Source organism: Lepisosteus platostomus, chromosome 16, assembly GCF_059453375.1.
Source record: "Lepisosteus platostomus isolate fLepPlt1 chromosome 16, fLepPlt1.hap1, whole genome shotgun sequence".
Classification (NCBI taxonomy): Eukaryota; Metazoa; Chordata; class Actinopteri; order Semionotiformes; family Lepisosteidae; genus Lepisosteus; species Lepisosteus platostomus.
Genome location: NC_142626.1, coordinates 8064637 through 8081304, shown reverse-complemented (window position 1 = coordinate 8081304; position 16668 = coordinate 8064637). Strand labels below are relative to the sequence as shown.

The window sequence follows — 16668 nt, the reverse complement described above, 5'->3', positions numbered from 1 at the left end:
TTCAACGTTTTTATGGACCACTGGGGGCCCACAGGTGTGTTACAAAACTAATAATAATGTATCGCATTTGGGTTCTTTGGGCCTGTGCCCTCGCCTCTCCCACCCTGGTTGGTCCCTTACTGCATGGGCTCGAACCCATGAGCTAAAGGAGACCTCCTACAGTCCAGGCAGCTGACATTCCTGTTCTGCGCAGGGGAGGGCAGTGACATCACTGTGCTGCAAACAAGCTCGTACAACCTATATGTCGGCAGTATAGTATTTGTTACAATAACAATAATTCCGGCCACTCAGGGGCTCCAGATCAATCTTGGCCCCTAAGCTACAGCCTATGCCAGCCTGTTTGTTAACCTGCCCCTGAGTATTCTAATCAAACTTGAAGCTGTAAGTTACAGACAGTGAGTGGGTGATGAAAGCGTTATTGTGTTGTCCATGTCAGGATGATCAGGTGATCAGCCTTCATCTTTCTCAAACAGCTTTCAGATTCGCGAGCCTGCTACACATAACCCCAACAGCCTGTCTACTCTGTCTCACTGCTTCATCTGCATTCTGGAGAATTCCTAAGATTTGCACAAGGGTTTAAACATGCCAGCCCACTTCAGCACTGCTCTGCAGCACCCACATTGTAACTAAATATGTGTGTCAGATGAAAGAAACTTAGCGGGGCTAGGAGACATGCTTTACATCCTGGTGTATGATGAAGCAGGTACACTACTAATATAGCTATACTACAATATAGTTTATTTGAGTGCAGTGCTGCAAGAGCAGATGGAAGAAACAATGCTGACAATTTCATCTTTGACAGCCCCTCCATCTCTTTGGTGTCCTTCTCTCCTGGCTATCTTTCTTTCACACTCACTTCTGCCTCAATCCAGGGCTTTCACCTGGACAAAATTCCAAATCTGCCCTTTGTTCCTGTACTTTGGTGAACAGCACAGCTGCAACAGATTTTTAATGTAATGTGAAATAATATTGCTATGCACTAATCCTCCCTCCCTTCTGATGTGTCACAAGTAGGGATGCGCTAGGATGGCCTTCAGCACTCTGCAGATAAACAGATGCCCTTTTGTCTGGTATTCAAACTGCTGGGTAGAATTGCTGAATCAAACCACCAGGTCAAGCAGGCTTCCAGCCCTGCTCATACATATACCATCTGCATCAGTACCTTGGCCATCAAGACCGGATGAGGGGAAGAGGCACTGTTTGCCATTTTCCAGGAGGGATTGTTTGAAAGTCTCAAAGATTAATTGCAGGCATGTACCTCCTGAACACTCTGAGCGAGCTGACTGCCTTAGATGTCCAACTGAATTCCTGCTTGCAAGAGAGCCACCAGGTATCTCTAGGTGGCTCTTTCAGAGAAACATCGAAAAAGACCAATGGATACCTCAACAAGACTTATACATGACGCACTCCTGCTTGCCATGTGCACTGCATGGGTGATATTACCAGCCACAATGCTAAAGGAAGAGCCCATGCTGGTGGGAAGGACCCGACTCGTTTTGAACGCATCATGCGTCGACACAAGGGTCACTGTCCCTATTGCAGCTTCTGACCTGCCCTATTCATCTGGGAAATGCCTCTGTTCAGTACGCAATGAGAAGCATCTGCTGACTGGAGCAACATCCTTTCTTCACACCTTGCAGTGACTAACCCTCCCTGCCATGCTGGCCTGAACCAGCTGACAGTGATTCCAGACAGCCTTCATCAATTCTAGTGCAACAGGAAATTTTATTGATCTGAAGATCGCCCAAGAACTAAATCTTTCATTGGTCCCCTGCTCTCTGACCCTGATGATACCGGCTCTAGACAAGAACCCCCTAGATTAGGGCAAAATTCAAATGAACACCAAATGTCTCATGGTGACTATGGGCGTGTTACACCAGGAAAGCACTGAGCTTTTGTGTATTTCATCTCCTAGCTGCCCACTGGTTCTAGGATTTCCTTCACTTCAAAAACATAACCCATGTTTGGACTGGTCTTTAAGGGAACTAATCAGCTGGGGACCTACCTGCCAAAAATCCTAATTTAATCCTAAAATAAACCTATCTGATCCACCAGTGGACCACCAGACTTCACTAAAGTCTTCTGAAAAAAAACCAAACACTCCTGCCACACTCAGATTATGACTGTCCGACCTCCTTCCTGGTACAACACCTCCAAGGGATCATTAGTTCATCTTTTCCCCCTGTAAATGAGAGCAATGAAAAACTACTTTGAAGAGTACCTCCAAACTGGCTTCATCCATCCTATGTCATCTCTGGCTGAGGCTAGCTTCTTCTTCATCCCAGAAAAAAAGATGGGTTCCTGTGTCCCTACATTGACTACACAGGGCTTTACAAAAACACAAACAGCCCTCTTGGAGAGGACTAGCCAGGTGATAGACTTCATTAAGGGGCATATAACCTGATCAGAATACTTGAATGTGATGATTTGGAAAATGGCCTTTGATACAAACATTGTGCATTGCAAATATCAAGTATGCCTTTCAGGCTCTGCAGTGCCCCAGTTGTTTTTCAACATTTCAGGAATTACATCTTCCAAGACTTTTTGGAGTGCTTTATAGTGGTCTACTTGGATGATATCCTGTCAGGAGCACATCCAACACATCTGCTGGGTTCTCCAGCAACTGGAGAGGGACTGGCCCACACTCGCCTCGATCTAAATTACTACCTTTGCTTCATCTAACACTTCAGTATTATGTTGGCTGCCAGTACCAACCTCACAGTAAAAGAACCCAACCACAGAAAATGGATCCCCTGAGTGCAAAAGACATTTGAGGATTTGGATTTGAAATGGTGTTTCCTAGCTCCAATTCCCTGCCATCCAGATCCCACTCTACCAGCACATCAATGTAGGGGTGGGTGCAGTTCTGTCTTAATACTACAAATCTTCAGATACCAAAACTTTACTCCTCATTTATTTATTTTTTCTGGAAGATGTAAGAACAAAATTATGACATTTGCTAACATAAACTTCAGGCAGCGAAGATGGCCCAGGAAGAATGGAGACATCTCCTCGAAGAAGCTGCACACCCACTCATAGTGTTCACTGATCATAAGAACCTCAAATATATCTGAAAGGCCAAGTGCCCCTTGACAGGAGTGTTGGGTACTGTTCGTTTCCCAGTTTAAATTCAGCATTACCTATCGACCAGGATCTTAGAATAGGAAGGATGACACTCTGTCGAAGATCTACACTGTGGATAAGCCCCCCTCCAGGTCATACTCCCTTAACTCTCAACATCGGATCCTTAGGGCCACCCTGCTGGAGGTTAAACACTGTAATGGCAGCCCTATACTCTCAGCAGCATTTCCTGACACTCCTCTGGATAAACTGTACATCCCCTCGAAACCAAAAATTAGGTCCTACAGTAGAGTCATTCCTCCAGGCTAGCTGGACTCCCAGGCTGCCAACAATCCTTTAAACTCATCTGCCCATGGGGGCAGACATAAAAGCCCTTGTGGTGGTGTGCAGCCAAACAAGGATTCACATTTGACTACTGCAGGCCAGCTCCTCTCTCTATCTATACCTAACCAACCATTCATCAACCGTCACTTCATCCTACTCTGAGTCTACTGTCCACCATCCAAATGTGGATATCTTTACCAAAGAGGTGTTTGAGTTTCATGGATTCACAACTACCATCATCACCAATTCAGGCCCCCAATTCATGTCCAGATTTTGGAGGGAATTCCTGTTGGAAATTCATAATCAGGGTCGACCTTTGCTCAGGATACCACCACCCCAAATCCAATGGCCAAACAGAGCGGGTCAACCAGGACCTCGAATCATACCTACACTTCATCTCTGCCTCCCAGGATGATTGGGCATCCCTTCTGCTCTACGCTGAGTTCTCACAGAACATCTTCAGGCACACCTCTGAAACGTCCTACCACAACAGGAAAGGACTGCCACCCATCTCCAGAGACTTGTCCCTCCATTGAGACCCAAAGAACAAGTGTGGCTCTCTACCTCGGATTGCGCTGCAGGTCATTGGCTGTTGCAAGACTTGCACAGCTTGTGAAAGCTCTCACTTACCGTCTTATCCTTCCACAATCAATGAGACAATGGATATCCTTAGAGTTCCATGTCTCGTTGTTCAAACTCACATTAGCAACTACAACAACTCTTGTCCAGACCAACAACAAATCCAGCCTAGTACACTGATGATTAAGAGGACCAGAAGAACAGACATGGGTCCCAGCCCAGGAGCTCAAGGACCCTTGCGTATTCTGGGCTTCCACAGTTGTCACCCGCCACATTCCTGGGAGATGTCTGGAGATCATTGGGGGGGGGGGGGGGCAGCCTGCCATTGCCAGAGGAGACAGTGACATTCTCACAAGAGCTTGCCCGGCAACCGACTCCTTGAAAATGATATCTGGCCCCTTATCTGTGCAACTGTCTGCATTCCAATCAGACAGCTAATCTTCTAATAGAGTTCCCATTTAAGCGTACTATTAAAGTCTAAACTCTCTGCTTGACCGGTGTTCCAACATTAAGCTACTGAAATCTGTCTGACAATAAGCTTTGCATTTGCATTCTGACTTAAAAACCTGTAAACCAATTCAGTGCCAATCGAGCAGTGATCTCTCTTCCTCCGGCAACCCTCATTCAGCTTGCCTTACTGTCTAATCCCCCAGAAAATTCCAAAGTCCTGTTCTAAGGTTTCAACCTGCCAGCCTGCTGCAGCACTGCTCTACAGCTCATGTGTTGTACCACCCCAAAATACAGAAAGAGGCAGAATAGGAAATATATTTTTTTTAACCCAAGATATACCTTTGGTAGATGAAGGCAATGCAAGATAAATTATTGTGGTGAAATTAAAATTACTCTTTAGAATTGTTACAGCTTTCTTACACAGCTTAGGTGAAAAGAGTAATAATCCAGGCACACTTGATTAAACACAATTTTATTAACAATGACAATAGAAACACTAGACTACACACAACATAAATATACAACATACGTTTCTGTATTTACAAGTATGTACATACAGGGGGTTCCAGAGGCCTAAAGTCCTAATCGCCCAGAAAACCTCAGACTGCTACCAAGTATTTGACACTTTAATCAAAGATCAAAGAATATTAAGGGAAAAAGTAAAGGTTTATTCCACGTTGAAAAGAAAAGAGCTAAAACGTTGTGTCTCTTTTCTTTTCATGTATATGTATATGATGTAACATTTCTGTAAGAGATGTAATAAATGAGATAGTTGTATTTGATCTTGAATTGGCTAGAGAGTGTACAGAAATGCTTGCATTAGCAACGCATGCATGTTACAGAAAGGAGTAGTATGGAAAAGAGCACTTATAGATGTTATTACAACACAGATCCAATGGTGATGCTAGAGATCTGACATGTTAAGGATGATTAACTTGCACCTTAAGTCTGTCTTGTACATATTATTAGATAATAGCACATGTGACTAAACTTTAGAACCTGTTGCAAGCACTTTCGAACAGAAGAACAATGCTGTTAGTAGGGAGCTGTGTCAAGAAAGAGTGATTAAGTTTTGTGAAAGGCTAAAGAATGGATGTAAGGGGATCAGGTGTTCTGAATTGTGCATTTATCTATAAATTAAAAACAATACTTTCTGAAGTAGGCACAAAGAAATACCCATAGTTAAGTACACAGTATGTGTATTAAAGATAGTGTTTTAAAGAGGTGCATAGTTCCAATGACAAGTATCCTTAAATGGGTATGATTACATTAAGAACCTAGATCCAATTTTAGTGTAGAAATGCTCTTTGAAAAGACTATCATTCACAAAGGCTAAAAAGAATTTGCATGTGTTCTTTGAGTTGTAAAGTCTTTTCATGGACTATGCAAAAGTGTGCAGTTTATGATAAGAGAACAACTCTGAACAATTTCAAAATAGAATTACAGAATTACAATCAGAATGAACATTTTCCAAATTACTATTTTTTGTCACAATTTCCTAGTGGTATAACAATTATTTAATGAATTTGTTACTGTATAACAACAGTCACAGACAACAGGTTTACAGATCTGATGGTTTTAGTTACAGGTACAATCAGAAAATTACAGAAGTGCTTAAAGTCTATTGGGAATCAATGGGACAGATTATCAAGCAGTCTTTGCACACACATTTTATGGAAGTTAAATTATGCATCTATATTTAATATGAAATAATCACGCAGTTTGCAGTACTATTACAAACTATGCTATCACATTCAGTCTGTTGACAAAAAAGTTTTTCTGTATTGTTTACATTGTTCGCTTTGATCAAAGGAACACAGAAATGTTTAGCAATCATAATAACACTTCTTAGTGTAATAGAATCTTCAGTTTTTAGTGTAATAACACAACTTGCTGGTACAAGCACAATACATATGTTTCCTCCTGTGCTTCTTTACACAGGAAATGTCTATAACATTATGCAGTATCAATTAGGATATCTGTGCTTCATAGGTTTTTGTTATGACCACGCACCGCACCTGTCCACATTAATTGCACTTGTTACCTAATTTTCCAATCATGTCCCTTTTCTTCATTATTTAAACTCCTTGTTCCCACACTTCCTTGCTTGGTATTTTGAGTCATGACCATCTGTTTGCGTGCTTAAATCTCACTGCGCACTTTACTCGGACTTTGACCCCTCCTTTCGACCCTAGGATTTTGCTCTTTCGGACTATGCCTCTCGGATTTATTTGCCTTCTCAGACTCACTCACTTCACATAGGGTCCAGCTTGTTTGTCGACACCTTGGCGTAACATAATACCAAGCCAGCACAATGGACCCCGCGGGCAACCAACCTTTTTTTTTCGATTTTCCAACAACATGCACAGGTGCTCTCCCGATCGCTTCTCGGCCTTCTGGCTTAGATCTACAGTATGTGGCTTGACCGCGGCTGGACATCTGGTCAGGAGCTCGAGGAAGGGAAGATCAGAGGATTACAGAGGACGGATTGCGATTGGAGGATTTGCCATTGGATTCCTGGATTTCGACGTGGATTTCTTTTCGGTTTTGGATTGGATTGTGGACGGACTGAGTGCTAGAGAACATCTTCTGGTGAGTAGGCTGCTTCGGCAGCCGAAACACTGTTTTTCACTATGGAGGCAGACCCTGGTGTGGAGAGGAGGAATGAGGTTCCCCCAACTTACGTTGGACAATTCGGTTTCATTGGAAGCAGAGTATAGGGATGCAAGGACGGGTTGAGTTTGAGGAGACGATTTTGATGAAAACTCTGAAAATTAGCCCGGTGGATGTTCAATGTGTTCAGGGTAATAGAGCACAAGGGTATTTCGATGTTTCATTGAAGAATGAAAACCTTCACAAGATTGTCACAGATAGATGTCGTGCTATGGAAAAGGAGGAAAGGATGGCGGATTTTGAATGTACTGGAATAATGGAAAATGATGAACGGAGGGTAATTTTACATATGTATGATCCATTTATCTCGGATGCTGATGTGACTACTTTCTTGGGGCGCTATGCAGACATATGCGATGGACCTCGGAAGTTGATTGATCGTTGTGGGTTTTGGACTGGGAAGTGACAATATAGAATACGACTACATAAACATTTAAGAGCTAAAGATGGGTTTCAGCACCCTCCAGCAACTTTTGCGATAGGGTCTGGAAGAGGTTTTCTTTTTTATCAGGATCAACCTGACTTCTGTCGGAAGTGTCGTGGTTTTGGTCATATGGAGGCAGAGTGCTCAGAGACCGAGTGTTTGAAATGTCGTAGTAGAAATCATACTACTCGTGATTGTACCATTAAGGAGTGTCCTCTGTGTGGGGTCGAGAGACACTTCTACAGGCAATGCAATCAGAAGGACAGACGCTATATTCGAGTGCCCCGAGAGGAGATTAGAGTGGATTGGGAGGACAGTGATGTGGAGACAGCAGATGAGGAAGCCCCTGTAGCGAAGGAGACGGGAGGTGTTAGGAAGGAAGTACAAGAGCCACATGCTGAAGAGGACGGCCATGAAGACACAGAGGCGGGTTTTGAGATAACAAGTGCACAAGAAGAACGGAGCGGTTCCTGGGCAGAACAGGTGGGAGAAAGACTGGATGCGACTGAGGAAAGGCCTTTTATAAGATCGGAGGCTATGGAGGTGCAGGGAAATGATGATTTTAAAGATGTGCAGAAAAAGAAGTTGAAATGACTGAGGGCAGGCAACGAGAGGAAGGGTTCAATAGAAGAGAAGAAGAAAAAGACGTAAGAGGAGAATCAGTAGGATGGAGTATCAGCTGTAGAAGTCATGGAGGAGCCCATTGACGCTGATTCTGGCGCAGATGACAGAGGCAGAAGATTCGGAAGACATGTTACCTCCTGGGCAAAAGGAGAGATCAGTAAGAATACATGGACAGTTCTCAGTAATACCGACTATGTCGGAGGCAGACAGTCCCGTAGCATCATGCGTGGTAGAAACGCCTGAACGGATGGAAGAGAATGATCAGGGTCTAATGGTACTAGAGGAAGGTCAGGGATATTATGGGGGTAGAAGTCTAGACAGTATTTTAGGGCCTATAAGTCCATCTGAATCTGAATAGACTTGGGTGACATGCAGGGTGAAGGGGTGCACATTCTTAAAGCAATGATTTCAAATTTTAAGTTGTTGGACGGGTTTCACCAGCTAAACCATCACATGTGGAGTAATGGAAGAGGACTTTTTAGACGGCTGGATTATGTTTTTACCTCGCTAAAGATGCCAATTATCAATAGGGATGTGACTCCTACGTGGTTTTCAGACCACCACTTGCTATCTGTTGTTTTGAGTAATGAAGAGCCACGTTTTTCAGTTAGTTATTGGAAGCTGACTAGGAAGGTATTGTTCGAAAGAGGATTATGTAAAGAGGAGGAAGCATTTTACATCAGCTGTTTGTTGGTGGGAATCCTGTAAGCAAACAATTGCGGTGGTTTCTAAGAATTATTGCAGAGTTAAGAGACAGTTAGACCTTCAAGAATGTGCAAGGTTGCAGAAAAAGCTCGAGGACTTGTATGCTGTGTTCAATCAAGGAGGTCCCTTTGATGAGATCAAAGGGGTTCAAATTAAAGCTCAACTGAGGAACAAATGGTTACACTGGGCAAAAGATTATTTTTTCGGACTGAGAGGTACTTGGTTTGAGCATGATGAGCGCTGTACAGCCCAGTTTTTTACTTCTGTCAAATGACAACAAGAGAAGTGCCTCTTCCCTGGGAGTAGGAAGAGCGATGGTGTCGTTGTAAAGGATCCCGAAAAGATGATAGAGAGCGCCACAGACTTTTATGCAACTCTTTTTGCCGAGAAAGAAGTCAATACTAGTATACAAGAAAGGCTACTGTCGAGTGTCCACAAAGTGTCCATTAGTCATGCTGATTTGGAGGGGAATGTGTCCGCGGCAGAACTGAGATCTGCAGTTTTTGGCTTGAAGAAACGTACAGTCCCGGGTATTGACAGGTTGCCAACTGAATTTTTCCAAACTTTCTGGGAAGAGTTGAAGCCAATCCTGTTGCAGGTTTTTATGAAGATTTTGGACCAGGGAGAGCTTGAACCCACTATGAAAATTGATGTCAGAACACTGATATTCAAAAAAGGTGACAAGATGGATCTTAGTAATTGGTGGCCTATCCGGCTCCTGTGCACTGACTATAAGATCTTGGCCAGGGTGCTGGGTAGATGGTTGAAGGAAGTGTTGCCATTATTGATTGAAGCTGACCAGACTTGTGGGGTGGCAGGTCGAAGCATTAGTTGGAATCTGCATTTAAATCGGGATGTTATTTCCTGGGTGGAAGACCGAAAGCTGCCACTGATACTGGTCAGCCTAGACCAAAATAAGGCCTTTGACCCGGTGAACCATGGTGTCTTATGGTGACTTCTTGAACTGAAGGGCCTTGGTAAGGTTTTTGTGGAGTGGATACGCACATTGTATAGGAATATTTAAACCTGGGTGTGTGTGAACGGATCATTGAGTGTGGCCGTTCCAATACATTGTGGAGTTCAACAGGGCTGCCCTTTGTCCCCATTGTTGTACGTAATTTACCTGGAACTTCTTCTAGACCAACTAAGGGAAGATCCGGCAGTGAAAGGGATAATGGTCCCTGGTAGCGGTGGAAAAGAGGCAAAAGTAGCTGCTTATGCAGACGACGTTTCGTTATTTCTCAACTCGGAGGAAAGCCTGGAAAGAGCTCTGGACATTGTGGGAGATTTTTCTGAGGAGACTGGAGCCGCTTTGAACAAATCCAAAAGCACAGTGAAATTTTTTGGTGAGTAGAAGACCAGGGTAAGATCGACAGGTGGGCTGTCGGTGGTGTCCGGACCAGTGAAGGTGCTGGGAATTCTTTTTCACACCTGGGATTCTGCGGAATTGAACTGGGAGGAGCGGTTGTTAAAAGTCAATCGGAAGATTGGTTTGTGGCAGCATCTTATGCTCACCTACACTGGGAAGGTTTTAGTTTTGAAAATTGATGTTTTGCCCCTATTACTGTACTTGGCAACAGTTTTTCCACTTCCCATGAGAAGGCGAAGAGAAGTTACAAGGCTGATCTTCCGTTTCATCTGGGGAACAGGATACGAGAGGATTGCGAGGACAGACATGTGTAGACCAATAGCTGAGGGAGGTGGAGATGTTCCCGATGTCCCAGTTAAATTGGATTGCATGTTTGTATCAAGTCTCTGCGTCATACTGTCTAGGAGTCCCCCGCGTCTTTGTTATTATTTTGTACATTTGTGGTTTGCAATGAGGATGAAGCACCTGGTGCCATGGACAAATGTAACTCCAATAGCTGAGCGTCTGCCCCTGCACTATCGGCACGCTGAGCCGTTTATAAGTGCAGTGCAGAATATATGTGAGCCGCTGGTATAATTAGAGGCACAAGTATTTGTTCTCTGGCACAGCTTTGTTGAGAGGAGTAATAATCCAGGCACACATACTTAAACCAATGTTTATTAATGATCACAAACTACACCACGCACAACAAAGCATACAATACACAAGTTACTTTATGTACAGATGCAGCCAAACTTCAAACTTTGCGGTACAAACCCGTACCGCTATGTACATACCGTACGAACATTTTGTGATATTTAGAAATATAAAAAATGTCAATATAGTGCCCATAATATTTGCTATTTTAGTTTTTCAAAGAAATGTTTATTTGTTAAAAGAAAACTCATGGTGATAGCAGGATTTGAACACCAGACCTCAAGTTGATAAGACACAAGCTTAAGCTATCACACCACAGACACAGTCATGTGAACAACTGTTAAACAGCCATACACATCAATAAAAAGTCTTATACTACTGTTTGTGCTACAGTACATGAATATAATTATATCGTTATTAATATCTTTAGATACGCGATTCCATATTATATTTCCTATTAATCAAATTCTTAAAGTATGCTTTTGTTTACTCCGATAACGAGCATATTTGCAGAAAAGGTTAAAACAATCACTTTCCACAAAGTATATAAACGTACAGTAATATGGTCAGAAGGAGCACGCAAAAACGTTTCAGAAATAACCACATGTAAGACTTTGATGCTTAAAGTGTTTAGGGAGAAATGGAATACTGATGTGTATTTTTTCTTTAAACTACCAAGACAAGCCATATACAGTACAGTTTACATAATATGTTTATGTTCCTAAATTAATATCGTTTATCGGCATGTGAAAGGCATGGTGAATCGGAGACTTTGTATGATTGGAAACGAATACGTGATCGGAATGCTGTGGTGTTCCTTTTTGTCAATGAAAAAATAGTCTTTTCATTTACAAAGACCGTTACAAAGAATGTGGACCAGGGTAATACTTTTAGTTTACAGCTTGTCCAAGGTCATTCATTATTAATACTATTAGTAATATCTTCGGTAAAGACTTGGATGCATAAAATGTTTCTGCATAATTAAAATATTTATGATAAAGGTGGTGGGTTGTGTACTTTTGTCCAGCTGAGCAATTTTGCTTTTATAAAATATACCAACTTTTTAATATATAATGATTAACATGCTGTAATACACAGTTTAAATGTAAAAAGTCTAAAGAGTATACAAATTAATTCTCATAAATTCTATGATAACTATATTAACGTAATTAGGGGACACAAGGGTAACTAGAGAGATTAGAGTCTAGCCACAAAAACTTTCGCAAAAGTCTCTACAAAACTCAGTGCAGTTACAGGTCATTTTTTAGGGAGAACCTGCACAGGAGAAATAGAGGTATTTTTGACTGCATAAACTAAAACCTTTTTTGGTGAGGTACGAATAGACAGAGCCCTGTGTTACGGTAAAATCACAAGCCAATGTAGAAGATCATCTCAGTTTTTGAGAGGTTCAGCCATCGTCACACAATTGCTCTACTCCAATATGAAGAAAGCAGCCCCACTGGGTGTCATATTTTACAAATCAGGCTTTCAGTACTTTAATCCCTTTCCTTCAAAAATCTTATTAAAATTGAATAAGATTTCGGGCACAGTGCAATTTATTTAAGGATTTTTATACAACATAACAAAGGTAACGCATAGCACTCTTGTGCAGATGCTTTTAAAGTTCATGAAGATATTTTTAATTTAATAAAACCTACAGATAACCACTTGTCTCCTAATATTTTTTAGAAGAAATAGCTTATAATGAAATTTCTGGCAAATTCAAACATTTGTCATATTTCAAGTAGATGGCTGCAGCAGCACTTCTCTCTTCAGCATGGAATAAACCTTTACTTGTTCCTCATCATATTTCCTTTACTCACCAATAGTGACATCACACTGTTAATTATGTATTTATTCAGATTTATTCAGTGGAAATGCCTGGCCTCTATAGAACAGGAAGGAACCTGTGTGTCTGGAGCCCATAAGCTGTTGCTCTCCCTTGCCTCCAACATGCAGTCTATCTCTGTACTGTGTCTGGCACTGGCTGCACTGTGCACAGTCAATGGAGAGGTTTTTAATGATTTCAATCAGTGTAACATATTTTTCTTTAGAAACACACCTGTGATAGGCCTGGATGAGGTGGCTCTTCCTGTTCCTCAAGATGTCCATCCCGGAACAATTCCAACATGCCTTTCAGCTAATGGGCAACAGTCTCCTGCCTTTGTCTGTCAGAGAACTGGGAATCAATACCATTTTGCCTCTCTGTATGACAGAGGCAGGCGCATCCCACTGTATTCTGCCTACGAGATGGATCTCCGTAAAGGAACAGGGGGGCGACAGGGCTATTTCAATGTTGAGCCACAGGTAGGTGCGCTGCTAGTTAAACTGTTTTAGAACTGACCTTTGACATGTGAATGTTTAAAAAAACATAAATACCAGTTTGTATGGATAATGTATCAGAGACTTTCATAATTAAATGGTTAACTTTTTAATAATCTATGTACCTTCTACGTTTCCCTTCTGTTGAGTACAGATTGGATATTTCTAATGAAATAACTATACGAATGTGCTATGTTTCACCTTGATTCACTTGGGCTTTCAAGACATAGTATAAATAATACAGTAGGACTGTTAGTCCTGTGTCATTGTTTAGGCACATTTGGAATGTAGATAATATACCTACAGTAATACAGTAATAAAGTGTGGTCTGCACAGCTACACTGCCCAATATTTCTCATGATTGCTTAACTTGGTTTTTATGTGATGTTACATGCATGAAGTCTTTGATCAGAATGTTATATTAGAAAAACTGAGAGAAAGCATGTCTGAGAATAGTATAGATTCATCTCCCATTAATGTAGTCTGTATGCAATGAATGAAGTAGTTTTTCACTATTGCAATCCACATTATTCTGTATTTAATCAATTACTCCTAATTGTTTTTAGTTTGTCCTCCAGATAGTTTTATATTTACAAATGAAAGCATTTCTCTTGAAAATGGATAAGCATTATTCAAACCAATTGTCCAAAATAAGGCATGTTCTGCATTTCAGCTGGTGCACAGAAGTCTTTCAGAAACTCAGATGAGAGAGATTGATACCAAAAAACAGATTGTTAATTACAACACGCAACAGTCATGCAACGAACGTATAGAGCAATACAGGCAAACTTACAAGCTGAAGTGGAGCCAGGCTGTTGATGAGGATTTCCAAAACTGGGGCCGAGGCCATCTGAACCCTGCTGGTCATCACAGTGAGAACGTTGAGTCCTTGGCCACCTTCACTATGACCAATGTGGCTCCCATGAGCAAAACCCTGAATACCCAACACTGGAACAAGTATGAACAGAGACTGAGGGATAATCTGACAGCTGGCTGCTCTCATATGTATGTGGTGACTGGTGTGGTCCCTGGTCAAAACACTATGGTGAATCGTGTTAACATCCCAAGCCACTTCTGGAATGCCTACTGCTGCACCGATAACAATGATGTTCCTCTGAGGGCAGGGGGGGCTATAGCTGAAAATAAAGATTATGGATATGTGGATGAAAAAGGTCTGTCAGACCTTCAAGTGCAATTGAGGGATCTTTTACATGCACACAATTTTGATATATTTCAAAACTGCTCCACACCATATTTCATCAACTAGATAATTAGTCAAAATGATCATTTTTAAATTTATGTGACAAAGAAGAATATTAAAATTAAAATTTACAATTAATTGGTTGAATAAACATTTTCTGTAAGACAATACAATTAGTGACAAATAAAGGTTAATTCCGTGCTGAAAGGAAAAGAAAAGAAGCACATGTTGGCTGTTGAGCCTCACCTGAAGAAGGCTCCACAGCTGAAATGTTATGTTAACAGTTACTTGTTCCTTTGCAGCCTACACATGCTGATGTAGCTCCCTACTCAAACTAATACAATAAGTGTGCATTTCTGTTTTTTTTATTTTAACTTCCTTCGCTTTGGCTTATCAAATGAAACGTAAAGACTTGTTTAATCTGTAACAGTATTTTTTGTCCATCAAGTACATATATTTCAGATTTATTTCACTATGTGTGTAAAAAAGATAAGCATGTGTTGTATAGTGCTATTTCCATGCATAATGTGCTCACATACAGTGCTTTGCAAATGTATTCAGACCCTTCCTTCAGTCTTTAACCGCAAATGTATAAGTTTGCAGGAAATATCAATAAAATCCACACTGAAATATGTTGACTGCTTATCTGCATGAATTCCCCCCACACACAAACAGCACAAACAATAACTCCTACCATATTCTTTTGTGCAACCTCTGTACTAGTCTGTACCTTTAAAGGTAAGTCTACTTTGCTTTTCTTCCCACGATGTATTGTAGTGTTCTTTTTTCTGGGTGTGGCATCACTCAAACCAAACCAAGGACACCGTGCTGCAGAAACTAATCATTCTCATGTGCTTATTCGATGTTTATGGCTTGAAAAGTTGAGTTTGTGCTGGTTTCATTTCAGTCAGTGCTGTGGAAGCTCACACAACTGGTGGACCTTCTTGCATAAGGTATAACCCAAGTCCAGTCTTGCTGGAATCACCCTGCACAGTAACAGTAAAGTTAAATTGTTTGTTGATTACTGGATGATGAAATCTGGATTAAGACAAAATATAGATTTTCTTCAGTGCTGTTGTAAACCTGAAAGAGGCACATTGTGTACACCACAAGCTATATCAATATTCTAGCACATAATATAACTATTTTTATATATTAAGCTATGTAAGAAACAAATCAAAAGTAATGCTCTGATCGGGCTTTGAACCGCCTGGGTGCAGCACTCTACATTACAGTCCAAGAGTGTTTCATTGTCCATTACTTCTATAAGGACAATAAAAGTTTTTTTTTAATAAAACAAATGTCCAACTTTTTTAACAAGAAGTAGTGTTCTTACCACATATTGTTAGAAAAAGATAACACATTTTAGCTTTTATGAGGTACAGTATATAAACGTTATAATGTTAGAACAAGTACGTTACAACTTTTCCAAAATACCCTCCATAAATTACCAAGTTAAAGACTTTGATGTATAAAATATTAACATGTATGAAGAAGGTGGAATATTGTTGTGTACTTTTTATATTTAGCTACATCTACTGCATATGCATCTGGTACTAGTTCCACTCAATGATTAGGTTACTGCATTGGCATTACACAGTTACCTTGGTTTACATAGTAGGGGGTGCTGAGAAGCATTACTTCAGTCTTGTCACAGTTTAAATGAAACAAAATTGAGTCATCCAGGTTTTTTCTGTCACAGACACAATTAGAGAGTGCAGAATCAGTCTCTTTAAAGTCAGGTTTACGATGGAGGTAGATCTGAGTATCATCCATTTAGAAATGATCATTCAGAAGATATGATCTTTACATATACTGTATATTTACTATATACAGTACGTACTATATTTATATAGAGAAGGTACATCATTTTGTACTTCACAATGTACTGTATACATTTCCTGTTATTTCTATACTACAATATTATTTTTATGTGACACCAAACATTTGTAAATGACATGACTGTGAGCCTTTATGAATTCTTGTCCGGCTGTTAGCCGAAAGGTTGTTGCTCGGTGCCCACACAGGGACACTGAGTGTTTTTGCCGCAGTATATTGACGGGGACACTATACTGTAAAAAAGGCACCGTCCTCCTGATGAGACATAAAACCGATGTTCTGACACTGTGTTGTCATTAAAAACCTCAGGGTTTTTTCTCAAAAACAGTAGGAGTGTCACCCCTGGCCAAATTTCCCCCTGGCCTTTACCAATCATGGCCTCCTAATAATCCCCATCTATAAAATTGGCGCATTGGCGCACTATGGCTGCCGTTACATTGT

General features: G+C 41.0%; 1 protein-coding gene across 1 annotated transcript; it reads left to right on the top strand.

Annotated features, from left to right (window-relative positions):
• Positions 1 to 12773: 12773 nt before the first annotated feature.
• On the top strand, positions 12774 to 15018 carry LOC148646797 (endonuclease domain-containing 1 protein-like). Its single transcript, XM_088609070.1, has 2 exons — positions 12774 to 13172; positions 13861 to 15018. Exons 1-2 carry the CDS (start codon positions 12819 to 12821, stop codon positions 14452 to 14454), a joined length of 948 nt encoding a protein of 315 aa, XP_088465196.1. The 5' UTR covers positions 12774 to 12818; the 3' UTR covers positions 14455 to 15018.
• Positions 15019 to 16668: the final 1650 nt, after the last annotated feature.

Coding starts and splice junctions, on each gene's coding strand:
- LOC148646797 (XM_088609070.1), top strand. CDS start 12,819: ATGCAGTCTATCTCTGTACTGTGTCTGGCACTGGCTGCACTGTGCACA. Junction 13,173..13,860: donor ATTTCAATGTTGAGCCACAG/GTAGGTGCGCTG, acceptor TCTGCATTTCAG/CTGGTGCACAGAAGTCTTTC.